Below are 27,325 nucleotides of genomic sequence, written 5' to 3' on the forward strand. Positions count from 1 at the left end.
GCCCAACAAATGGTCAAAGACTCCAGCCACCCTAGTCATAGACTGTTCTCTCTGCTACCACACGGCAAGCGGTACCGGAGCGCCAAGTCTAGGTCCAAGAGGCTTCTAAACAGCTTCTACCCCCAAGCCATAAGACTCCTGAACATCTAATCAAATGGCTACCCAGACTATTTGCATTGCGCACCCCCCTTTTTATGCTGCTGATACTCTCTGTTAGCTATCTATGCATAGTCACTTTAATAACTCTACCTACATGTACATATTACCTCAATTACCTCAACTAACTGGTGCCCCCGCACATTGACTTGGTACCGGTACCCCCTGTATACATCTGGCCCTTCATTGGACACTGTGTTAACAAACCTCCAAACGAGCTTCAATGCCATACAACACTCCTTCCGTAGCCTCCAATTGCTCTTAAACGCTAGTAAAACGAAATGCATGCTCTTCAATCGAACGCTGCTTGCACCCGCCCGACTAGAATCACTACTCTCGGCGGGTCTGACTTAGAATATGTGGACAACGTAAAATACCTAGCTCTCTGGTTAGACCGTAAACTCTCCTTCCAGACTCACATTAAGGAATTAATCACTAAGGAATTAACATGGTCCACACACACCAACACAGTCGTGAAGAAGGCACGACAACGCCTCTTCCCCCTCAGGAGGCTAAAAGGTTTGGAATGGGCCCTTAGATCCTCAACATTTCTACAGCTGCACCATTGAGAGCATCTTGACTGGCTGCATCACCACTTGGTATGGCAACTGCTTGGCATCCGACCGCAAGGCGCTACAGAGGGTTAGTGCGTACGGCCCACTACATCACTGGGGCTGAGCTCCCTGCTATCCAGGATCTCTATACCACGCGGTGTCAGAAGAAGGCCCAAAAAATTGTCAAAGACTTCAGCCACCCAAATCATAGTCTGTTCTCTCTGCTACCGCATGGCAAGTGATACTGATGCACCAGGTCTGGGACCAACAAGACCCTGAACAGCTTCTACCCCCAAGTCATAAGACTGCTTAACCAAATTGCTACCCCGACTAACTGCATTGACCGTTTATGCACTAACTCTTTTGACTCATCAAATACGCTGCTCCTACTGTTTATTATCTATCCTGTTGCCTAGTCACTTTACCCGTACCTACAGTTGAAGTCGGAAGTTTACATACACCTTAGCCAAATACATTTAAACTCAGTTTTTCACACTTCCTGATATTTAATCCTAGTAGAAATCCCTGTTTTAGGTCAGTTAGGATCACCACTTTATTTTAAGAATATGAAATGTCAGAATAATAGTAGAGAGAATGATTTATTTCTGCTTTTATTTATTTCATTACATTCCCTGTCACGCCCTGGCTCTGGGGACTCTTAAATGTTGAACCAGGGTGTGTAGTGTCTATGTTGTATTTTCTATGTTCATGATCTAGATCGTGTAGATCTATGTTGGCCAGGGTGGTTCCCAATCAGAGGCAGCTGATTCTCGTTGTCTCTGATTGGGGCCAATACTTAGGCAGCCTGTTTGGCACTGTTTATTGTGGGATCTTGTTCCATAAGGTTTGTTTTGGTGTATTAACCTAGGACTTCACGTATCGTTTGTTGTTTTGTTCGTGTGTGTTAAGTACGTTAATTAATAAAGATGTACGCTTACCACGCTGCGCCTTGGTCTTCATCTAACGACGATCGTGACAGAAGATCCCACCAAAGGAGGACCAAGCAGCGTGTCCAGGAACAGACAGCCTGGACTTGGGAGGAGATCCTGGACGGGAAGGGATCCTGGACTTGGGACGAGATTCAGGCCGGAATGGATCGCCGTCCTTGGGAGGAGACTGTGGAGGCGCGCTACAAAGAGGAGCAGCGGCAACGCAGAGGGTACCGGCCGAGGAGGAAGCCAGAGAGACAGCCCCAATAATTTTTTTGGGGGGGGCTAAAAGGGTGGTTGGCGGAGCCTAGAGTTAGAGCTGAGCCAACTCCCCATACTCAGGCAAGAAAGCGTGAGACTGGGCAGGCTCCGTGTTATGCGTGGTGCTAGCACAGGACGTACAGGACTGTGCCGGAACACTCGCGGCACAGTCCTGTACGTCCTGTGCTAGCACCACGCACGTGTCGTGCTAAGGTGGGCATGCAGCCAGGACGGAGTGTGCCGGCTCAACGCTCGTGGCCTCCAGTACCCCTCCTTGGTCCCGTATATCCTGCACCTGTGCCACGTGCTGTAGCGCCAGTACGAATACACAGCCCTGTACGTCCTGTGCTGATGCCTCGCACATATTGTGTGGAAGTAGGCATTCAGCCAGGACGGGTTGTGTCAGCTCTCCGCTCCAGACCTCCAGTCCGCCTCCACAGTCCGGCCCGGCCCGTTCCTGCCCCCCGCACCAAGCCAGTGGTCCGTGCCTGTTCCACCGGTGCCTGGTCCGGCACCGGTCAGCTGCTCCACACCGGAGCCAGAGCAATCCGCTCCACCGATGTCCAGTCCAGTTCCGGCCAGCGGGACCAGACCAGGGGCGCTACGGGGGGGTAGAGAGAGAGTGGTGGTCACGCCCGGAGCCGGTGTTTGGTTGGGGGGGTACTGTCACGCCCTGGCTCTGGGGACTCTTATATGTTGAGCCAGGGTGTGGATTTTCTATGTGTTATTTTCTATGTTTTGTTCTAGTTCGTGTATTTCTATGTTGGCCAGGGTGGTTCCCAATCAGAGGCAGCTGTAGCTTGTTGTCTCTGATTGGGGACCATACTTAGGCAGCCTGTTTGGCACTGTTTATTGTGGGATCTTGTTCCGGACTTCACGTATCGTTTGTTTTGTTCGTGTGTGTACTAGAAATAAAGAATGTACGCATATCACGCTGCGCTTTGGTCCGTGTCTAATAACGATCATGACATTCCCAGTGGGTCAGAAGTTTACATACACTCAATTAATATTTGGTAGCATTGCCTTTAAATTGTTTAACTTGGGTCAAATGTTTCAGGTAGCCTTCCACAAGCTTCCCACAGTAAGTTGGGTGAATGTTGGCCCATTCCTCCTGAAAAAGCTGGTGTAACTGAGTCAGGTTTGTAGGCCTCCTTGATCGCACATGCTTTTTCAGTTCTGCCCACAAATTTTCTATAGGATTGAGGTCAGGGCTTTGTGATGGCCACTCCAATACCTTGACTTTGTTGTCCTTAAGCCATTTTGCCACAACTTTGGAAGTATGCTTGGGGTCATTGTCCATTTGGAAGACCCATTTGCGACCAAGCTTTAACTTCCTGACTGATGTCTTGAGATGTTGCTTCAATATATCCACATCATTTTCCTTCCTCATGATGCCATCTATTTTGTGAAGTGCACCAGCCCCTCCTGCAGCAAAGTACCCCCACAGCATGATGCTGCCACCCCCGTTCTTCACGGTTGGGATGGTGTTCTTCGGCTTGCAAGCCACCCCCTTTTTCCTCCAAACATAACGATGGTCATTATGGCCAAACAGTTCTATTTTTGTTTCATCAGACCAGAGGACATTTCTCCAAAAAGTACAATCTTTGTCCACATGTGCAGTTGCAAACCATAGTCTGGCTTTTTTATGGCGGTTTTAGAGCAGTGGCTTCTTCCTTGCTGATTGGCCTTTCAGGTTATGTTGATATAGGACTCGATTTACTGTGGATATATATACTTTTATACCCGTTTCCTCCAGCATCTTCACAAGGTCCTTTGCTGTTGTTCTGGGATTGATTTGCACTTTTCGCACCAAAGTACGTTAATCTCTAGGAGACAGAACATGTCTCCTTCCTGAGCGGTGTGACGGCTGCTTGGTCCCATGGTGTTTATACTTATTGTTTGTACAGATGAGCGTGGTACCTTCAGGCATTTGGAAATTGCTCCCAAGGATGAACCAGACTTGTGGAGGTCTACAATTATTTTTCTGAGGTCTTGGCTGATTTCTTTTGATTTCCCATGATGTCAAGCAATGAGGCACTGAGTTTGAAGGTAGGCCTTGAAATACATCCACAGGTACACCTCCAATTGACTCAAATTATGTCAATTAGCCTATCAGAAGCTTCTAAAGCCATGACATCATTTTCTGGAAATGTCCAAGCTGTTTAAAGGCACAGTCAACTTTAGTGTATGTAAACTTCTGACCCACTGAAATTGTGATACAGTGAATTATAAGTGAAATAATCTGTCTGTAAACAATTGTTGGAAAAATTACTTGTGTCATGCACATAGTAGATGTCCTAACCGACTTGCCTAAACTATAGTTTGTTAACAAGAAATGTGTGGAGTGGTTGAAAAATTAGTTTTAATGACTCCAACCTAAGTGTATGTAAACTTCAGACTTCAACTGTGTATGTACATATCTACCTCAACTACCTCGTACCCCTGCACACATCGACTTGGTACTGGTACCTTGTATATAGCCAAGTTATCATTACTCATTATGTATTTATTCCTTGTGTTATTATTTTTAAATGTTTCTCTCTGCATTGTTGGGAAGGGCCCATAAGTATTCATGTCACTGTTAGTCTACACCTGTATGTGACAAATAACATTTTAATTGATTTAGTGTCACACTCCTAATGGAATACAATTACACTAGAGTTTACATTTACATAAAACACTGGCGACACACTGGTGTGGGTTAAGTATACATGGAATTGCGACACAAGAAAGACCATGATTGAGTTGGAGACCCCTGGTTATGGTTAAGTTTGAGGGGGTTGCTCTCTAACCTGTGGTCTCCCCCGTCTCTCCGCCAGCCTCCGTAGACAGGTAGCTGCCATCAACAACCTGTCTGAGGCAGGGATGTTCTTCTAGGACTATGGTAACGCCTTCCTCCTGGAGGCCCAGAGAGAAGGTGAGTCCTACAGTTCAACCACCACCACCAAACTGAGTAGGTAGAAGTCACTGACACACGGTCATATATAATTTCACCCTCTTAATGGTTAAGGTTAGGATTGGGGGTAGGGTAATCCTAGATCTGTGGTTAATGCCAAGGAGCAATTTCTAGGTCCCCATACACATGCTGAACAGTAGACTGATCATAGCATGTCTAGTGATATCAGCAGAGTCCTCTCCAGTTTGAAAACCTCTAGGTTTGTGTTCCTCTCCCTTTCTTCAGGAGCGGAAGTAGAGAAGGAGGGAGATGGAGCGACTGAGTTCCGCTACCGTCCTACGTCCAACACATCATAGGGTACAGTAAGTGACAGGGTGAGGGGATAGCTCAAGACAGATATAGCTCCTGATGACTTAGTGCCCCGTTTTTTTCTGATCAGGGCACATGGTCAGATCAAACTCCTGGCCCTAACCGTTGACCCCTCCCCCCTGCAGAGACATATTTTCCCTGGGCTTCGGACCGTTCCGCTGGGTCTGCACCTCCGGTGACCCCCGTGACCAGGCGCTGACTGATGACATCGCCACCACTGTCCTGATGGAGATCAGTGCCAACGTGACTGAATGTGTGCGACAGCAGTACAACGACAACATCCGCTGGATCCGTGAGGCAGGAAAACACAGTGGTGTAAAGTACTTAAGTAAAAATACTTTAAAGTACTACTTAAGTAGTTTTTTGGGGTATTTGTACTTTACTTTACTCTTTATATTTTTGACAACTTTTACTTTTACTTCACTACATTCCTAAAGAAAATAATCTACTTTTTACTCCATACATTTGGCCTTACACCCAAAAGTAGTCATTACATTTTGAATTATTAGCAGGACAGGAAAATCTTTTGTAAATGATGTCTGAGTGTTGGAGTGTACCCCTGGCTATCCATCAATTTTAAAAACAAGAAAATGGTGCCGCCTGCTTTGCTTAATAGAAGGAATTTGAAATGATATATACTTTTACTTTTGATACTTAAGTATATTTTAGCAATTACATTTACTTTGATACTTAAGTATATTTAGAACCAAATACTTTTAGAGTTTTACTCAAGTAGTATTTTACTGGGTGACTTTTACTTTTACTTGAGTAACTTTCTATTAAGGTATCTATACTTTTACTCAAGTATGACAATTGGGTTATTTTTCCACCACTGGTAAAACACAGCATGGTACTAATTAATATGGCACATACAGGACACAATGTTAGTCATTAACATCGCAATACTAGATAAATAAGAAATGTATTATACAAATTAGAATGCCATTTCTAGATGCCTTCTGTGTGTAGGTGGTGGGCTACCAAGCCAGAATCCTTTACTCAGACCAGAAAGGTTGTGTGTGTATTGCCTTGGCCATCAATCCAGATATTGCTGATGGGAGAGCACAATCAGTCTTACCAATATCTCTATATTATGGATGCTTATATGAGTTATATTATATGAGACTATATGCTTCGGTTGGAGTCTCTAGTGGGTGAACCTGTAAGAATGATGATGTCAATAGAGTGTGTAAGACTTTTTTCTGTCCAGGCTCCTGTGTTCATCAGCAGAGACCACCATGAAGTCAGTGAAACAGACAGTCCCTTCAGAGGTACCTCCATTGTGTATTACATTTACATTTACATTTAAGACATTTAGCAGACACTCTTATCCAGAGCGACTTACAAATTGGTGCATTCAACTTAGGATAGCCAGTGGGACAACCACCCTTTTAAAAAATATGGGGGGTGTAGAAGGATTACTGTTATACTATTCCAGGTATTCCTTAAAGAGGTAGGGTTTCAAGTGTCTCCGGAAGGTGGTCAGTGACTCCGCTGTCCTGGCGTCGTGGGGGAGCTTGTTCCACCATTGGGGTGCCAGAGCAGCGAATAGCTTTGACTGGGCTGAGCGGGAACTGTGCTTCCGCAGAGGTAGGGGGGCTAGCAGGCCAGAGGTGGATGAACCTAGTGCCCTCGTTTGGGTGTAGGGTCTGATCAGAGCCTGAAGGTAAGGAGGTGCCGTTCCCCTCACAGCTCCGTAGGCAAGCACCATGGTTTTGTAGTAGAAGCTTCAACTGGAAGCCAGTGGAGTGTGCGGAGGAGCGGGGTGACATGAGAGAACTTGGGAAGGTTGAACACCAGACGGGCTGCAGCGTTCTGGATAAGGCAGGGAGCCCAGCCAACAGCGAGTTGCAGTAATCCAGACGGGAGATGACAAGTGCCTGGATTAGGACCTGTGCCGCTTTCTGTGTAAGGTAGGGTCGTACTCTGTGAATGTTGTAGAGCATGAACCTGCAGGATCGGGTCACCACTTTGATGTTAGCAGAGAACGACAGGGTGTTGTCCAGGGTCACGCCAAGGTTCTTTGCACTCTGGGAGGAGGACACAATGGAGTTGTCAACCATGATGGCGAGATCATGGAGCGGGCAGTCCTTCCCCGGGAGGAAGAGCAGCTCCGTCTTGCCGAGGTTTAGCTTGAGGTGGTGATCCGACATCCATACTGATATGTCCGCCAGACATGCAGAGATGTGATTCGCCACCTGGTTATCAGAACTGGGAAAGGAGAAAATGAATAGTGTGTTGTCTGCGTAGCAATGATAGGAGAGACCATGTGAGGATATGACAGAGCCAAGTGACTTGATGTATAGAGATAATAGGAGAGGGCCTAGAACTGAGCCCTGGGGGACACCAGTGGTGAGAGCATGTGGTGCGGAGACAGATTCTCGCCACGCCAGCTGGTAGGAGCAACCTGTCAGGTAGGACGCAATCCAAGAGTGAGCAGTGCCGGAGATGCCCAACTCGGAGAGGGTGGAGAGGAGGATCTGATGGTTCACAGTATCAAAGGCAGCAGATAGGTCTAGAAGGATAAGAGGAGAGAGAGTTAGCTTTAGCAGTGCGTAGAGCCTCTGTGACACAGAGAAGAGCAGTCTCAGTTGAATGACCAGTCTTGAAACCTGACTGGTTTGGATCAAGAAGGTAATTCTGAGAGAGATAGCAGGAGAGTTGGCTAGAGACGGCACGCTCAAGAGTTTTGGAGAGAAAAGAAAGAAGGGATACTGGTCTGTAGTTGTTGACATCGGAGGGATCGAGTGTAGGTTTTTTGAGGAGGGGTGCAACTCTCGCTCTCTTGAAGACGGAAGGGACATAGCCAGCGGTCAAGGATGAGTTAGTGTATGACAGCTCTGTCTTCTGTGCAGGTACACTTCAGCACACTTATCATTTGGACAGACATTATTTTGACATTGTCATCATTATTTTAGTAACTATGTTAGTCTAGATGGCTAGAAACCATTGACTTTGGCTGAACTCAGGTATGTCAAAGTGTGACTTTGTCACTGTGTGCCTGTCTTGCCCCCTGACAGACATGGCGGTCCAGAACTTTGTGTGCGATGCGTTTAGAGGGGCCACGTGGGTGTCCCTGCACAATGGTGGAGGGGTCAGCTGGTAAGACCTGAGTCTCACCCTGCAAACAGGGGATGGGAAAGAGGGATGGAAGAAAGAGGGATAGCACACAAAAGCCTATGAGATAATTACTATGAGACATTGTGCCTTAGATAACCAATCTTGCTGATGGACAACCTTGAAATGTGTTTGTTAATGTAATGTGAGCACGGAACTACAGTTTAGAGCCCCAGTCATGTCTGCACTCAGTCAAACTATGTTTTCTGTCTCACGTCTCTCTCCAGGGGTGAGGTGATGAACAGAGGGTTTGGTCTACTGGATGGGAGGGAGAAGTGAACATTTAGCCTCTTCTGGGAACATAGTTTTTTAGGTTGCAGGGAGGTTTTGAGAACGTTTTACTATGGTTCCCTGAAAGGAAATAAATAACTTTCTGAGGACATGTTTCAATAATACTGCTAGCTTAGTTTGCCTTAACTGTTTTGAACTCCAAGCACAGATAGGACATTTACTTATTTATTGTGGCACAGCGTCAATGAGATTCAAACCTATGATCTTCTGTTCTCTATCCATGGACTTAGTCCACTGCACCACCAGAATGGAGCTAGCATGCCGTGTTTTTTTAAACTCATACAAAGCTGTTCGTTGTAGTCTGTTCAACAGAACCCATTTCAAAGGAAACAACTCATTAAGATCAGGTGTGGCCAATTAGTGGGCGCGGCCAACACACCTGAAAACACTTAACAAGGTAGAGGATAGAGAAAGTTTTGTTGATGCTGAGAATGGAATGTATATGTTTTTAAGGGTGTGTTCGTAAATTTACTCTAGACGCTCTGCTATGAAATGCGAGCGCACAGCGCTTGATAATGATGAATTTACGAACGTTAAAACGGTTCACAAATAAAAATTGCTGAAAAGAGTGTGACTGCTCTCTTTGGGTAGTAAACAATGATGTTTCATGTATTTTGGTTGACTCTGGTTGACAGCGACATTGATGAGGACAATGCATTTGGCATGTCAGTGTGTCACTAACCTTTTTGCTACAGTAACATCAAGCTAGCTGTCTTGCTAGCTAACGTTGGCAAGTGCAATCAGCTGATTGTCAGCTGGAATGGCAATAGCTAGAGTAGTATAACGGAACTTACTTAGCTAGTAACATAGCAGGCTATTCGAGCCAGATAGCTAGCTTGCTACAGTACAATGTCTTTCATTTATTTATTTTAGGGGTATGACACTGCCAACATTGACATGGAAATCCTGAATATGTTAACACCCAATCCGCAGTTTACACACACACAGATTCCAGACTATGCAGAATTTATTTTTACCTATGTACATTGATGACGACTTCAAAATGCACTTTAGAGGAAACATCTACCCAAATAACCAACCAGGCAGTCGGTCGGCCATCCATTCTTGCAGACAAGCAGCTCATGATTGTTCTGTGGTTACTACATTCAGGTGAATATTGTCATGCCATTATAAACTAATCGTAATCAGGTACAGAACTTGATGAAATTATGTCCAAATCTACAATACCACACCATTGATAAGCAACGTCATAACTAGCCATCTCCATCACAGCTAGTTAGTCCATACACGTGCACAGACCAACAACACAATTATAGACCTAGCTACTTCAAACACTGTAATAAGTTGTCATAATGCTCAGACAACAGGTAAACAGGGCCACAGACTGTTACTCGCACATTTCAAAATATACAGTACCAGTCAAAAGTTTGGATACACCTACTCATTCCAGGGTTTTTCTATATTTTTTCAATGTTCTACATTGTAGAATAATAGTGAAGACATCAAAACTATGAAATAACACATATGGAAACATGTAGTAACCAAAAAAGTGTTAAACAAATCAAAATATATTTTATATTTGAGATTCTTCAATGGCCACCCTTTGCCTTGATGACAGCTTTACACACTCTTGGCATTATCTCAACCAGCTTCATGAGGTAGTCAACTGGAATGCATTTCAATTAACAGGTGTGCCTTCTTAAAACCCTCCCGTTGTCCTAGGGTCAAAATGACCCGCCACTGTGTTGAACCAACTTTATTTAATTTGTATATTTTTTGGATCATTTGTGAGAAGGAGGCAGTGATACTTTCTTTAAAGTCTCACTGCCTCCTTCTCACAAATGATCCCCCAAATATAAAAATTAAATAAAGTTGGTTCAACACAGTGGCGGGTCATTTTGACCCTAGGACAACGGGAGGGTTAAAAGTTAATTTGTGGAATGTCTTTCCTTCTTAATGCGTTTGAGCCAATCAGTTGTGTTGTGATAAGGTAGGGAGGGTATACAGAAGATAACCCTATTTGGTAAAAGACCAAGTCCATATTATGGCAAGAACAGCTCAAATTAGCAAAGAGAAACGACAGTCCATCATTACTTTAAGAGATGAAGGTCAGTCATTACGGAACATTTCAAGAACTTTTAAAGTTTCTTCAAGTGCAGTCGCAAAAACCATCCAGCGCTATGATGAAATTGGCTCTCATGAGGACCGCCACAGGAATGGAAGACCCAGAGTTACCTCTGCTGCAGAGGATACGTTCATTAGAGGTACCAGCCTCAGAAATTGCAGCCCAAATAAATGCTTCACAGAGTTCAAGTAACAGACACATCTCAACATCAACTGTTCAGAGGAGACTGTGTGAATCAGGCCTTCATGGTCGAATTGCTGCAAAGAAACCACTACTAAAGGACACCAATAATAAGAAGAGACTTGCTTGGGCCAAGAAACACGAGCCATGGACATTAGACCAGTGGAAATGTGTCCTTTGGTCTGGAGTCCAAATTAAAGATTTTTGGTTCCAACCGCCGTGGCTTTGTGAGACGCGGTATGGGTGAACGGATGATCTCCGCATGTGTAGTTCCCACCGTAAAGCATGGAGGAGGAGGTGTTATGGTGTGGGGGTGCTTAGCTGGTGACACTGTCTGTGATTTATTTAGAATTCAAGGCACACTTAACCAGCATGGCTACCACAGGATTCTGCAGTGATACGCCATCCCATCTGGTTTGTGCTTAGTGGGACTATCATTTGTTTTTCAACAGGACAATGACCCAACACACCTCCAGGCTGTGTAAGGGCTATTTTACCAAGAAGGAGAGTGATGGAATGCTGCATCAGATGACCTGGCCTCCACAATCCCCCGACCTCAACCCAATTGAGATGGTTTGGGATGAGTCGGACCGCAAAGTGAAGGAAAAGCAGCCAACAAGTGCACAGCATATGTGGGAACTCCTTCAAGACTGTTGGAAAACCATTCCAAGTTAAGCTAGTTGAGAGAATGCCAAGAGTGTGCAAAGCTGTCATCAAGGCAAAGGGTGGCTATTTGAAGAATCTCAAATATAAAATATATTTTGATTTGCTTAACACTTTTTGGTTCCTACATGATTCCATATGTGTTCATTCATAGTTTTGATGTCTTCACTATTATTCTACAATGTAGAAAATAGTAAAAATAAAGAAAGACCCTTGAATGAGTAGCTGTGTCCAAACTTTTGACTGGTACTGTATAATAAAATAAACGGCAAGAGATCTGCAATAAAACTCACCAGAAATCCATCCTGCTAAATGGTCAATCGGTTTTGCTTACATGATATTGACATGACCTTTCATCTGTCATGAAGCACTGTATTAAAAGGCACATGGTAGTGCTGATACCTTGTGGAGGTAATGAGGAACTGCATGTTACTGCAATATCAATTGAATTTGATCTCGAATCATGACTGATAGGCCTAGTTGTCAAAGAGTGAATTTAGGTTCAGAGTAGTGTTATAATGTTATTATTACAGTGATATCATAATGTATATAATATAATAATAACAATTATATTTCTTTGTGCAGGGAAATCGGCGACAGGTTCAATGTCTCTAAATCTACAGTCGAGGCCTGATTCCAGAGGGTGATTGAAGCAGTGTCTTATCTCTCTGCACGAGTCATCGTCTGGCCAACAGGGGCCAGAGCACAACAGGTCATCAGTGGCTTCGCAAAGGCAGCTAAGTTCCCTGGGGTGATCGGAGCCATTGACAGAACACACATTCCCATCAAGGCCCCCCGAGAATACCCTGAGACATATGTAAAACGAAAGTCGTTCCATTCTATGCACCTCCATGCCATCTGCGACAACAAAATGCATTTCACCGGTGTATTTAGTGCCTATCCTGGCTCAGTGCATGACGCAAGGGTGTACCGGAACTCACACCTGCACCAGATGATTACCGCCAACCTGCAGTCTATGGTGCCCAACGACACCCACATCTAAAATGTAAAAATGTAAATGTAATGCCTGTTGCATCGCAGAAGCGGAACTACATTGCTCACCTGTTGTCTCATGAGCTGTAGGCTAAAATCCAAACCAACCCCAAGCCCCTGGAGTTGGGCACTCCACCTCAAGATGTGTGTATGCGATGGAGCCAGCACTTACTATTCCACTGCAGCTCTCTCTCTCTGTTTCTCCACTCCCCCATCTCTCTCTGTATGCCCACATGACATAGTTTACAGTTGAACAAACAAAAACAGAAAACAATGTTAAATAGTTTTCATTTAATAATTAAAGTCAATGTATTTCATTTACTACAAATAATGAACTTGTGAATAATTGTTTTGATATGCCTAAATCAGACCTAAACCTGTTTTGATGTGACTATATTTATTTGATATAGAATTAATAAATAACATATTGTTTAATTTCTTTAATTTCTAATTTCAGGTTCTTAATTTTTGCCACTTCACTTCTTCAAGCTTTGGAGGATGTTTACTACAGTTCTCTGTTGTTCCAGTAGTTGTTTCATCATGGCCATCTTCTCTGTGTGGCGTGTCTGTACTTCCAATGCCCTTTTTTCAGCTGCCTGCTGTCGTGTATCAACCTCCACCCTGTAATCTTTAAACCAAGCTGGCTCCTCTGCAGGTTACCTTTTCTTCACAGGTGGTGGCTTCACAGATTGGGTTGTTTGTCCCTCATCCTCTGACTGGTGTGCATTGTCCTCTGGCTCGGTGGACTCTGCCTGTGTCAGGTCAGGTTGAGCGGTGGGCTTTGGAGTAATTGGTAGACCTAACATGGGCTGAAACCCACTGACGTTGCTGGCTATTTACACAGGGTTGATGTTGGAGTATCTATGAAGGAGGGTGTATAGCGCATTAAAATATGGGCATGTTGCCCTTCCTGAGCCCAAATTTTTGTTATTAGGTAGGGTCTCCTTGTACACTTTTAACATGCCCTTCCACTTGTTGTCACATTGGGGGCCTGTGACCTGTTGGCCTTTCTTCTGTATTTCTAGTGCTATGAGCTCCCAGGTAGCTTTTTTTCTCATTTTTGAAGAATGAAAATTCGATCTGTATTGTTCATAAAGTGCAATGAGGAGAAGGACCGCTGCCTGGTCCCAGGTGAACCTTGCTACCCCTGACTCAATGGCTCCCTGACTGACTGCTGAGGTTTCCTCACTGGCTACCTGAATCCCTGACTCCCTTGCTCCCTCACTGGTCGGCTCCTGCAGTGATCCTGACTCTACAAAATAAAAATAAATACAACAATATAAGGCTACTGTCATAGTAAAGTGCTATTGAATGGTACAATTCTCTATTGACCCAGCTGATTAATTACTACAGTGAGGTGAGGGAAAAAAAGTATTTGATCCCCTGCTGATTTTGTACGTTTGCCCACTGACAAAGAAATGATCAGTCTATAATTTTAATGGTAGGTTTATTTGAACAGTGAGAGACAGAATACATTTAAAAAATCCAGAAAAATGCATGTCAAAAATGTTATAAATAGATTTGCATTTTAATGAGGGAAATAAGTATTTGACCCCCTCTCAATCAGAAAGATTTCTGGCTCCCAGGTGTCTTTTATACAGGGAACGAGCTGAGATTAGGAGCACACTCCTAAAGGGAGTGCTCCTAATCTCAGCTTGTTACCTGTATAAAAGACACCTGTCCACAGAAGCAATCAGTCAATCAGATTCCAAACTCTCCACCATGGCCAAGACCAAAGAGCTCTCCAAGGATGTCAGGGACAAGATTGTAGACCTACACAAGGCTGGAATGGGCTACAAGACCATCGCCAAGCAGCTTGGTGAGAAGGTGACAACAGTTGGTGCGATTATTCGCAAATGAAAGAAACACAAAAGTCCTGTCAATCTCCCTCTGCCTGGGGCTCCATGCAAGATCTCACCTTGTGGAGTTGCAATGATCATGAGAACGGTGAGGAATCAGCCCAGAACTACACGGGAGGATCTTGTCAATGATCTCAAGGCAGCTGGGACCAAGAAAACAATTGGTAACACACTACGCCGTGAAGGACTGAAATCCTGCACCGCCCGCAAGGTCCCCCTGCTCAAGAAAGCACATATACATGCCCGTCTGAAGTTTGCCAATGAACATCTGAATGATTCAGAGGAGAACTGGGTGAAAGTGTTGTGGTCAGATGAGACCAAAATTGGGCTCTTTGGCATCAACTCAACTCGCCGTGTTTGGAGGAGGAATGCTGCATATGACCCCAAGAACACCATCCCCACCGTCAAACATGGAGGTGGAAACATTATGCTTTGGGGGTGTTTTTCTACTAAGGGGACAGGACAACTTCACCGCATCAAAGGGACGATGGACGGGACCATGTACCGTCAAATCTTGGGTGAGAACCTCCTTCCCTCAGCCAGGGCATTGAAAATGGGTCGTGGATGGGTATTCTAGCATGACAATGACCCAAAACACACGGCCAAGGCAACAAAGGAGTGGCTCAAGAAGAAGCACATTAAGGTCCTGGAGTGGCCTAGCCAGTCTCCAGACATTAATCCCATAGAAAATCTGTGGAGGGAGCTGAAGGTTCGAGTTGCCAAACGTCAGCCTCGAAACCTTCATGACTTGGAGAAGATCTGCAAAGAGGAGTGGGACAAAATCCCTCCTGAGATGTGTGCAAACCTGGTGGCCAACTACAAGAAACGTCTGACCTCTGTGATTGCCAACAAGGGTTTTGCCACCAAGTACTAAGTCATGTTTTGCAGAGGGGTCAAATAGTTATTTCCCTCATTAAAATGCAAATCAATTTATAACATTTTTGACATGCGTTTTTCTGGATTTTGTTGTTGTTATTCTGTCTCTCACTGTTCAAATAAACCTACCATTAAAAGTATAGACTGATCATTTCTTTGTCAGTGGGCAAACGTACAAAATCAGCAGGGGATCAAATACTTTTTTCCCTCACTGTAGGTTGAAGATAACAACCCCTCGATCAATTAGAGGATGGAGAAACCTGGCACGCTAACGTTATCAAATCAAATCAAATTGTATTTGTCACATGCGCCGAATACAACAGGTGTATACCTTACCGTGAAATGCTTACTTACAACCCCTTAACCAACAATGCAGCTCAGCTGGTAGAGCACGGCGCTTGTAATGCCAGGGTAGTGGGTTCGATCCCCGGGACCACCCATACACAAGAAAAAAATGTATGCACGCATGACTGTAAGTCGCTTTGGATAAAAGTGTCTGCTAAATGGCATATTATTAGTATTATTATAACAAATAGAGTTAAGAAAATATTTACATAAATAAAATAAAGTCAAAAATAAAATAAAAAGTAACACAATAAAATAACAATAACAAGGCTATATACAGGGGGTACCGGTACCGAGTCAATGTGCGGGGGTACAGGTTAGTCGATATAATTTGTACATGAAGGTAGAGGTAAAGTGACTATGCATAGATAATAAACAGCGAGTAGCAGCAGTGTAAAAACAAAGAGGGGGGGGGGGTCAATGTAGGTAGACCGTGTGGCCATTTCATTAATTCTTCAGCAGTCTTATTGCTTGGGGGTAGAAGCTGTTTAGAAGCCTCTTGGACCTAGACTTGGCGCACCGGTACCGCTTGCCGTGTGGTAGCAGAGAGAACAGTCTATGACTAGGGTGGCTGGAGTCTTTGACCATTTTTTGGGCCTTCCTCTGACACCGCCTGGTATAGAGGTCCTGGATGGCAGGAAGCTTGGCCCCAGTGATGTACTGGGCCGTACGCACTACCCTCTGTAGTGCCTTGCGGTCAGCGGCCGAGCAGTTGCCATACCTGGCAGTGATGCAACCAGTCAGGATGCTCTCGATGGTGCAGCTGTAGAACCTTTTGAGGTTCTGAGGACCCATGCCAAATCTTTTCAGTCTCCTGAGGGGGAATAGGTTTTGTCGTGCCCTCTTCACGACTGTCTTGGTGTGCTTGGACCATGTAAGTTTGTTGGTGATCTGGACACCAAGGAACTTGAAGCTCTCAACCTGCTCCACTACAGCCCCGTCGATGAGAATGGTGGCGTGCTCGGTCCTCTTCTTTTTCCTGTAGTCCACAATCATCTCCTTTGTCTTGATCACGTTGAAGGAGAGGTTGTTTTCCTGGCACCACACGGCCAGGTCTCTGACCTCCTCCCTATAGGCTGTCTCTTCGTTGTCAGTGATCAGGCCTACCACTGTTGTGTCATCAGCAAATTTAATGATGATGTTGGAGTCGTGCCTAAACATGCAGTCATGAGTGAATTTGATTTGATTTGAAATATCTTCATGCCTACAATAAAAACCTCCAAGCTTCTGTCATAAGAGTCAATTTTATTTGAAAACATTTAGAATTACAGGGGGCAGTTTGGAAAAAATTATCCTGTGGGAATTGTTCGCTGGAATAACGCACATGCTTGGATAATAATGACAAAACCAACATCTCTAGTAATACCTGTCCGAATAGGGCTGTAACATGGCAAAGAATAGGTTTATCAGCGTAGGGCCCCGCATCATCCCATGTGATCGTCAAGGCTAAACTTGCGTCCTACCTGACCGGTCGCTCCTACCAAGTGGCGTGGCGAGAATCTGTCTCTGCACCACGTGCTCTCACCACTGGTGTCCCCCAGGCTCAGTTCTAGGCCCTCTCCTATTCTCGCTATACACCAAGTCACTTGGCTCTGTCATATCCTCACATGGCCTCTCCTATCATTGCTACGCAGACGACACACAACTAATCTTCTCCTTTCCCCCTTCTGATAACCAGGTGGCGAATCGCATCTCTGCATGTCTGGCAGACATATCAATGTGGATGACGGATCACCACCTCAAGCTGAACCTCGGCAAGACGGAGCTGCTCTTCCTCCCGGGGAAGGACTGCCCGTTCCATGATCTCGCCATCACGGTTGACAACTCCGTTGTGTCCTCCTCCCAGAGTGCGAAGAGCCTTGGCGTGACCCTGGACAACACCCTGTCGTTCTCCGCTAACATCAAGGCGCTGACCCGATCCTGTAGGTTCATGCTCTACAACATTCGGAGAGTACGACCCTGCCTTACACAGGAAGCGGCACAGGTCCTAATCCAGGTACTTGTCATCTCCCGTCTGGATTACTGCAACTCGCTGTTGGCTGGGCTCCCTGCCTGTGCCATTAAACCCCTACAACTCATCCAGAATGCCGCAGCCCGTCTGGTGTTCAACCTTCCCAAGTTCTCTCATGTCACCCCACTCCTCCGCACACTCCACTGGCTTCCAGTTGAAGCTCGCATCTGCTACAAGACCATGGTGCTTGCCTGCGGAGCTGTGAGGGGAACGGCACCTCCGTACCTTCAGGCTCTGATCAGTCCCTACACCCAAACGAGGGCATTGCGTTCATCCACCTCTGGCCTGCTGGCCCCCCCTACCACAGTTCCCGCTCAGCCCAGTCAAAAACTGTTCGCTGCTCTGGCACCCCAATGGTGGAAAAATCTCCCTCACGAGTCACTCACCACCTTCCGGAGACACTTCAAACCCCACCTCTTTAAGGAATACCTGGGATAGGATAAAGTAATCCTTCTACCCCCCCTTACCCCACCCCAAAGAAATAAAAAAATAAAAATAATACATATTGTAAAGTGGTTATCCCACTGGCTATAAGGTCAATGAACCAATTTGTAAGTCGCTCTGGATAAGAACGTCTGCTAAATGACATAAATGTAAATGTAAACACAGCAGAAATATCACTGAAATATTCTAGTTCCTATACATCACCTTCTATTTGATGACCAAATGGGCAGCATCATGCTCATGTCAGTCCTCTAGAACGCACATGTAGTCTAGTAGCACTCTGCAATAATGATGTGCTGTGTACATGTGTACTCATCAATTTCAGCTTGTTTTCGGAGTCGAGCAAGAGTCCACTTCTTTCGACTCCAACGACAGGAATCAGAGTCGGAGTTGACTCCACAAATCCTGGAGTCGTGCACCACTACTTTTCCCCACGCGTTTCAATGGCAATTCCATTATTGGTCGAGTTCGATTGACCTCTTTACCGCATCTATGGAGTGGCCCCTGCACAATGCAACAAAAGGTTCCATGGTTACCATGCGTAAACATGCACGAGTGGATGAAGAACCAGCGCTGCTCACCAAGAGTCGACGGTCTCCATTTATAATATGAATACATTATATACAATATAAATCCGAAACTGTTTCATTTGACTAGGTCTATAATCTCAGCGCCTAAAAATGGAGGATTTGGAGATAGAGGAACAACTGGCGCGGATTAAAAAGAGAGATTTATTCCAGACATATTTCTACAAAATGGCAAGCAGAGTGTTCGGTCCCGCTAAAACACGGGACAGGGTTTTCATCGCGCCACCGATGCCCAAAATGCCCGTTTGCATGCCGAAGCCTGCATGCCAAGTGCCGACAAAATGCCGATATGGGTCAGTGGCAGTTGCGGCCATGGTGTCGGGAGCAGGGGACAGAGTCAGTGGCGCTCCAATGACAGTGCTGCCTTTGGAAGGTAATGACGCGAAGCATCAAGACTGGGTTAACCAAAGGAGGTCCTTTCGTCGACAGTTCGATAGTCTCGGAGATTTGTCGAAGTGGGTTGACAGCAAGCCGACGGTGACCGAGCTGGAGATGTTGGTTGTGGAAAGAGAGAAAAAGAAGCAGAAAACTCCCTCACCTGTCCCGGGTTTTACTTTGACACCCCCTGAGGCTCATAAGGTAACCCCAGTGAGCCAAATTAAGTAGATATGTATTTTAGATTTTTTTTTCCCAGGCGTTGAAATCAAGTTCATTTTCAGTTCTGAATTAAAGTTGAAAAGACGTTGAAAATATTATTTTACGTTGAAAATACGTATTTTATAGACGTTTAAAATGTATTATTTTGGTAATTGTTTCTATGGCCAAATTTCAACTGTACTTACATTCACTTATATCTAGAAAGCATTATATAACATTCATCATTTTTTATTCTAATTGGAGCAAATTGAAGATTGCAGTATGGAATATTTATTATTCCTCCCATTATGTGTTTTTCAAAAAGCTTTAGAACTGGCAGTGATCATGTTCAAAGTTTTCAGACCAACAACAAACAACAACAGAACACTTAAACTACAACAACATTCTCAGTTACAGTCTGTGGTATGTCGTTGTTTATCTACCTTAATTGAATGCATGGATGGTAAGTCCTCTGAATAAGAGCATCTGCTAAAAGGCCAAAATGTAAATGTAAAAAATAAAGACTTGCAAAGCATGCTGGGTATTATTCTACATCTTACACCCAAACAATTGGTCGGTCCTGACCGGACCAAATCTGAACCAATCATAGACGTCTACGTTTTACAAGTTTGTACAGCACAGTACAGTACAGTACAGTACAGTAGAGCACATTAGAGTTTAGTTCAGTACAGTAGAGTACTGAACTAATAGTACTCTAATAGAACTAGTAGAATACAGTTCAGTACAATATAGTACTTTATACTGTACTTTACTCTACTGTGCTCTACTGTACTCTACTGTGCTCTACTATACTTACTGAACTATACTCTACTTTACTTGACTGTACATCACTGTACTCTACTCTTCTGTTCTCTACTGTGCTGTACTGTGCTGTCCATACTTGTAAAACATACACGTCTATGATTGGTAAAAATTTGCTCCGGACTGGACCAAATCTGAACCAATTATAGACGTCTATGTTTGGGCCAAGGCCAAATCAAGTCTGGTCAGGACCGGACGTCTGTGGACGTTGAAATCAAGGCCAGGGGGAACAGACCAAATGTAAGCGTCTTTTCAATGTCCATGGATGTCCGTTTCCAGACGGTGCTCACTGGGAAATCATCAATGAGTGATGCCCCCATGGCTCTTAGACCCCATTATGTTACTTGTCTTAATCACCTTTCTCTGTCCCTTCTCCAGGCCAGAACACGTGCCAGCCCGACCCGTCCTTCTCGGTGGGCTAATGTGCCTCGTCCAAGCGCAGTCCGGTCCCCACTGTGCAAGGTAAAGGAGGTAAAGAGGTACTGCCGCACTCACAAGCTCCGACCCTCTGAACTGGCCAAGAGGCTTGACAAACATGGCACGGGACTCATCAGTCGGAATGACCTCCGAGCTGTGTTTGAGAAGGTAGTGATCCTATAAATAATATAATGACATGGCAATCTGTGTGGTCTATGTGTGTGTTTATTGATATTGATGCATCCCCATCAGGAGGGCATCCCTGTGGTGCCAGAGCATCTGGATCACCTGGTGTCCACTCTGAGCGGCATGGAGGGGGACACAGTGACAGTGAAGGACCTGGCGGAGGGCATCAAGGCCTGGAGCCTGGAGAGGGAGAGGGAGGAGAGTACCAGCTGGGGCCGCAGGGGCCTGACAGAGAGAGGAGAGCTAGAGCTGGAGAAGGGGTGCAACAGGGAAATAGAGAGAGTGAGGGGCAGGGAGCAGCGGTTTCCGAGCATCCCAGGTTATTAAAGACATGATCCTCTCAGCTCATCACCCAAAGAGCATTGTGTAGCATTGTTAAGTTGTATGATGTGATTAAATGGCTACAAATGCAGTGCTAGAAAGACCTCCCATTGCCATGTCTACTCTCCTCTTTCATCCCCTCCCCTCCCCTCCACTCTCCTCCCCTCCTATCCCCTCCTCTCTTCTCCTCTTAGCACGGAAGCCAGTGTGGAGCCGTGGTCCTAAGCGGGGGTCGGGGAGGCATGGTGCCCAGCTCCTGCCCCTCCCCAGTCCTGAGCTGTGCCTGCAGACTCCCCTGTCTCTGGAGGAGCAGCAGGAGCAGGCCCGTATCCAGCAGCACCACCGCAACAGGATCAAGGTGAGGGCAGGACCAACACAATCAAATCCTACAGGCAGGACACCTGTCCAGAGACAGTCGTCCCTACAGAGCATCAAGGCTATTACGGCCACTCTCTCTCTATTTCCATTGGCCCTATCATGACCTAACCTCTGACTCTAACCTTGTCTGTAGAAGGGCATGCAGGATGAGGAGGTGCTGGCCATCATGAGGACAGTTTGTACAGGGAACCCCACCCAGGACGCCCACTCCCACCCGTCCTCTCTGGGAGGAGACACGGCCAAAGCGGTGGACAGGTTCAGGAGACAGTGTCTGGGGGAGTACCTGGACTCACTGTACCAGTGTCACACACAGGGGGTCACAGTCAACCAGGCCACACTGGAGAGAGGTGAGACCCATAGAAAAACACACATACAGCAAATATGACACACACAGTACACAAACACAGTACACTAGACACCCAAGCACATAGATGTTTAGTTGGGGGTGCTGGAGGGGGGTGGACACCTTTATAATAATGCATTGCATGCATCTATAAACGCATTTGCGTAGTGGCATACAGTTGAGCAGACACATTTTTAGGATTTCTTTTTTTAGCTGGGTCTGGAAAACAAATGGGCCTTTTATAAACGCATTTCATGCAATTCTACGTCATTTACATGATAGAAGAGATTAGCAGAATATTTTGTTATACCACACAAATGGCCAAAATAATAATTTGTTATCATTATTATTATTTTATATCATTATTATTGTGTGCGTATTTATTTATCTAAACCAGTTTTTAAATATGCAAAACGTGTTTTGTTTCATTCTGTAGAGAAATTTCCGTTGGCTAAATTAAGTTCGATCTGTCTTTTTAATTGTGTGCTCCGTATTTAGTTTAAGATAGGTTATAAGTAGGCCTTTTGTAAAATAAATATAATTAGCCTATTGCTGTCATTTGTTGGGTATGTTAGGCACTAGTCTTTCTTGGTAATTGCTGCAATATAGCCTGTTCAAAACTTTTGTGAAGGTTTAAGCCCAGTTCCAAGTGTTTTGTTTCATTCTGTTGAGCCATTTTCTTTGGCCAAATTAAGTGGAATGTTGTGTTTGCCGGGATATAATATCCTGCATGTATTATCCCTATAAACAATGGCTTGACTTACTTTTGATATTACCCTAATAAAGTTTAGAAACTTATGTTAAGGTTTGGTGTGGTAGGGCTATTAGCGTATACTGCAGCATATGATATGAAGGTAGTGCGCACCAGCGTTCCAACTGACTCCGACAGTTGAACTTGAGGTGACAAAGAATGTATTAGGCCTACCAGAGTTACTCTTATAATCTAACAATATAATGCTTATCTTTATAAAAAAATATTCTGATAGAAAAATAACAAATTAATCTTCTTCTGTACGCCTATATCTGTATAGCAGACGCAGTAGCCCATCTGACAACGATAAATAAATGCATGTTGGTGTCGTAGCATGCAGCCGACATATCTCTATCTCTCTCTCTCTCTGGGGCTAGGCCTAAACTGTGTTTTCTTCCTTTATATTAATTTTCTAAATATTCATATCATACAGTAGATGCCTAAGCATATATAGGCCTATGCATGCAATGCCCTGATGCATTTAGTGCTCAAATCTCTGACAGCTGAACCATGAGGTGGACAATTATTGTTTTAGGAAAGTAAAAACAATATAACAATAGGCTATAAAGTTTAGCATATGCTACACATCGAAACACAAGGAATCGTGTTTTTGTCATTTATTATAGGCTGTTTTTAAGGAATATAAATGTGGCTCATTTGGCCAATATCCCTCGTTTATTGATGGCGCTGGCTGCGTGGGAGGACGCCCTATTAGGTTATGCACCCAATGCATATGGATGACCGGTACATTTCTCAAATGTCAGATAAATTAAAATCTTCCCAGTCACTTGTCCAACAGAAACCCTGATATAAAGTATACACTGACCAGGTGAATCCAGGTGAAAGCTATGATCCCTTATTGATGTCACTTGTTAAATCCACTTCAATGAGACAGGTTAAATAAGGATTTTTAAGCCTTGAGACAATTGAGACATGGATTGTCTATGTGTGCCATTCAGAGGGTGAATAGGCAAGACAAAATATTTAAGGGCCTTTGAACAGGGTATGGTAGTAGGTGCCAGGCACACCGGTTTGTGTCAAGAACTGTAGCATTGCTGAGTTTTTCACGCTCAACAGTTTCCCATGTGTATCAAGCAGAGGATGCTGGTGGGAGGAGCCAAAGGAGGACAGGCTCATTGTAATGGATGAATGGAATAAATGGACCGGAGTCAAACGTGGTTTCTATATGTTTGATTTGTTTGATACCGATCCATTGATTCCATTCCAGCCATTACATTGAGCCCATCCTCCTATAGCTCCTCCCACCAGCCTCCTCTGATGTCAAGAATGGTCCACCACCGGCCTCCCGAGTGGCGCAGTGGTCTAAGGCACTGCATCGCAGTGCTAGCTGTGCTACTAGAGATCCTGGTTCGAGTCCAGGCTCTGTCGCAGCCGGCTGCGACCGGGAGACCCATGGGGTGGTGCACAATTGGCCCAGCATCGTCCAGGTTAGGGGAGGGTTTGGCCGGCAGGGATGTTCTTGTCCCATCGTGCACTAGCGACTCCTGTGGCAGGCCGGGCGCAATGCGCCCTGACACGGTCGCCAGGTGGGCATTGTGTCAAGAAGCAGTGCGGCTTGGCTGGGTTGTGTTTTTGGAGGCTCTCGACCTTCGCCTCTCCGGAGTCCGCACGGGAGTTGCAGCGATGGGACAAGACTGTAACCACCAATTGGATACCACGAAATTGGGGAGAAAAAAGGGGTAAAATAAGTCAACATGGGCCAGCATCCCTGTGGAACGCTTTCGACACCTAGAGTACATGCCCCGATGAATTGAGGCTGTCCTGAGTGCAACTCAATATTAAGAAGGTGTTCCTAATGTTTGGAATACTCAGTGTATAGTATAGGCTACAGTAGGCTACAAAATAAACTTTCCAGTGACACTGACTCACCCAATGATGAAGATGAAGCATAGGCTACTCACCGGTGATGTGCTCGTGCCAATATTTGAAGATAAGCTACTTTGAAAATCAGTGCGGTTCGCTAAGAATTGCTCCAAAGCTGTTGAGATTTTTTTTTTTTTCTTCTACAGACAGATTAGTCTTCTCTTTTTAGCAGTATGCATTTGCTTTCCAAATGGTAGGCCTATGTTTTTCTCGTGATTGTATTTTGAAATTTGTGAAAGGCAAACTGACAGCCGCAACCAACCATAGAAATATAACCCAAAGATGGCAGTTCCCATTCAAGTCAGGACTGGCAGCCAATGCTAGTGTACCCAGTCAAAGTGCCAGGATTAGAGGTTCCAAAATCCTTCAATGGATTATACTTTATCTATGGCCACAACGCAGCACCCCCAGCACCCATACTTCCCGCGGCTATGCCCAAGCCAATACCTTGAGGCAGGAATGAGGTAAAGCACAAACATTTACCCCTTTGGCTTTACACACACAAACAGTTCCAGATGATGTTGACACCTTTTCTATTCTAATCACATGACCTTATGTGACACAAGTACCCTTCATTACTGATTAATAGCACTTTAAAGCACCTTGATTGTAGGTGTGTGTGTGTGTGTCCTGCTCCTCCTCAGTTCTGCTGCATCCAGGGGACCATGTCCTAGGGGGTCCGAAATGTCCCGTGCTGAGGCAGGCAGGGTCGAATCCCATGCCGGGGTGTGGGGGCCGTCTGAGGACCTGGATCGGCTATAGCGGCAGTACCCCCCGGGGGGGCGAGGAGAAGGAGGAAGAGGAGCATGACCTGGAGGAAGAGGCCGCTCTACACAAAGTCTGCAAGGATACGTGAGTATTTATGTCATCATCCGCAGATAGATGACCAAATTGACCACACAGTGAGAGTCACATCAAGCAGAGAATAGCGATATAAGTTTGTATTATAAACTGGGTGGTTCAAGCCCTGAATGCTGATTGGCTGACAGCCATGGTATATCAGGCTGTATACCACGGGTATGACAAAACATTTATTTTTACTGCTCTAATTACGTTGGTAACCAGTTTATAATAGCAATACGGCACCTCTGGGGGTTGTGGTATATGGCCAATATACCACGGCTAAGGGCTGTATCCAGGCACTCCGCGTTGCGTCATGCATAAGAACATTCCTTAGCCATGGTATATTGGCCATATACCACACCTCCTCGTGCCTTATTGCTTAATTATACCACATGCAGTTCTGACAGTGAGGGAGAAGTCTACAGCTCTGACATTACCTGTGCTGTTTTCTGCCTTCTCCTCCAGGCCTCTGTACCCCTCCCATAGGTCTGTGCGTCGGGGGCCCAAGATGATGACCCTGTCCACAGGTCGAGCTGAGGTCAGACACAAGACCGAGTGCTGGCTGACCAGGGAGGAGTACGCCCACATGACCAGGTGAGGAGGAAGTGACATAAGTGTTATTATAGCAAGCAGCCACACTCTTAGAAAAAAAGGTGGCAAGTTCCCACAGGGGAATCCTTTTTGGTGCTGGGTAGAACCCTTTGCAGAGGGTTCTATCTAGAACCCTCTATGTAGGGTTCTTCAAAGAACCCCCTGTATATGTTTCTACCTAGAACCCTCTATGAAGGGTTCTACCAAAAACCATTTTATAATCCAAAGGTTCTTCCTAGAATCATCTATGAAGGGTTCTACCGAGAACCCTTTTATCTTTGGAGGGTTCTTCCTAGAACTCTCTATGAGCGGTTCCACCAGCCTTATTAGCCTCTAAAATTAAATTATTTATGACAATACATTACATATATCATAAGGCCTTTCTTTGAGGGCATAGTTATACCCAAACACAGTGGTGTTAGGAATCTCCTGGTTTACAGGCCACATCAGGCCTGCAAGTCACATTATGCTGGCTTGCAAAGTGATGTGTAATTCCTATTGGAATCCAGCCAGAGTTAAGATATCCAACAACTGGAATTGTTAATCACCCGCAACCTGCTTTCAGAATGACTGCCAGGTTAGATAAGATTGAATATTGAGACTACCTCAATCATCTAAACTGGAACAACCATCTCAGTAATTCTGATAATCTCCCTGCAATAGTGCATGCTGGGAAATAGTATATATGGTTCTATGTAGAACCCTTCTTGCCTTCCAAAGAATCCTTCTTTCCTTCCAAAGAATCATCTTCCAAAAATGGTTCTTAGGATGTTAAAAGTTCTAGGTAGAACCCTTTACCTTAAAAAGAACCCTTGTCTTCCAAAAAGGGTTCTTCTGATCAAACCCTATTCCTCTGCAAAGAACCATTTTGGAACCCTTTTTACTAAGAGTGCACAATGATAGTAGCCACAGCAACAACAATGTGTACTGTTTAACATGTGTAGTGTGTATGTGCTGTTTGTTTGGAGCAGCAACATGAGGGAGCCGTCCAGCTGTAGAGCCGACCCTAACGCGTTCTGGCCTGGTCAGGACAACCATGTGAGACTCTACCTGCCCAGAGTGGGCCTGTCTCCTGAGGGGGTCCTCTTTGAGCACATCATCCGCTCTCCCGCCCCAAGCCCCGGCAACTGGCCTGTCAGCGACAGGGGCTACTCCACCTCTGGAGACATAGATGGACACAAGGCCTACACCCTGTAGAGCGCTTTACTACGTGCTCCAGATACAATATTGTACTTACATGTGGGAGTTCAAATACTTTTTGCTGTTGGATTATGGTTACAGTCTTATCCAAGGGTCTCCTCTTCACTTCACAAGGCTATTTTCAATTGAGATTATTTTGTCTGTGAAGGTAATAAAGACTATAATATCAAGTAAATGTCCAGTCAGAGGAGTATCCTTTTAGGTGAGTCGTTTTTAATGATGATCTCTCAAGAATGTCCCGAAGATAACACACATACGGTCTTATGTACTGCTTTACGACATGCAGTAACACTGCCGTGCATACTATGACATCTCCCCCTTTAAAGGGATATTTCAGGATTTTGGCAAGGAGGCCTTGCGTTAGTTCTTTGGGGTTGTGTCCCTCTCTCTACCTTC

The 27,325-nt window shown here is 45.1% G+C and overlaps 1 protein-coding gene across 1 annotated transcript; it reads left to right on the top strand.

The window, feature by feature from the left end:
- Positions 1-18,586: 18,586 nt before the first annotated feature.
- On the top strand, positions 18,587-27,110 carry LOC121575925 (EF-hand calcium-binding domain-containing protein 12-like). Its single transcript, XM_041889218.2, has 8 exons — positions 18,587-19,196; positions 20,394-20,600; positions 20,685-20,937; positions 21,134-21,297; positions 21,451-21,664; positions 24,940-25,147; positions 25,604-25,732; positions 26,701-27,110. Exons 1-8 carry the CDS (start codon positions 18,711-18,713, stop codon positions 26,924-26,926), a joined length of 1,887 nt encoding a protein of 628 aa, XP_041745152.2. The 5' UTR covers positions 18,587-18,710; the 3' UTR covers positions 26,927-27,110.
- Positions 27,111-27,325: the final 215 nt, after the last annotated feature.

This window comes from Coregonus clupeaformis, chromosome 10 (genome assembly GCF_020615455.1).
Source record: "Coregonus clupeaformis isolate EN_2021a chromosome 10, ASM2061545v1, whole genome shotgun sequence".
Taxonomy (NCBI): Eukaryota; Metazoa; Chordata; class Actinopteri; order Salmoniformes; family Salmonidae; genus Coregonus; species Coregonus clupeaformis.

Coding starts and splice junctions, on each gene's coding strand:
- LOC121575925 (XM_041889218.2), top strand. CDS start 18,711: ATGGAGGATTTGGAGATAGAGGAACAACTGGCGCGGATTAAAAAGAGA. Junction 21,298..21,450: donor ACCACCGCAACAGGATCAAG/GTGAGGGCAGGA, acceptor CCTTGTCTGTAG/AAGGGCATGCAGGATGAGGA. Junction 25,148..25,603: donor CACAAAGTCTGCAAGGATAC/GTGAGTATTTAT, acceptor CTTCTCCTCCAG/GCCTCTGTACCCCTCCCATA.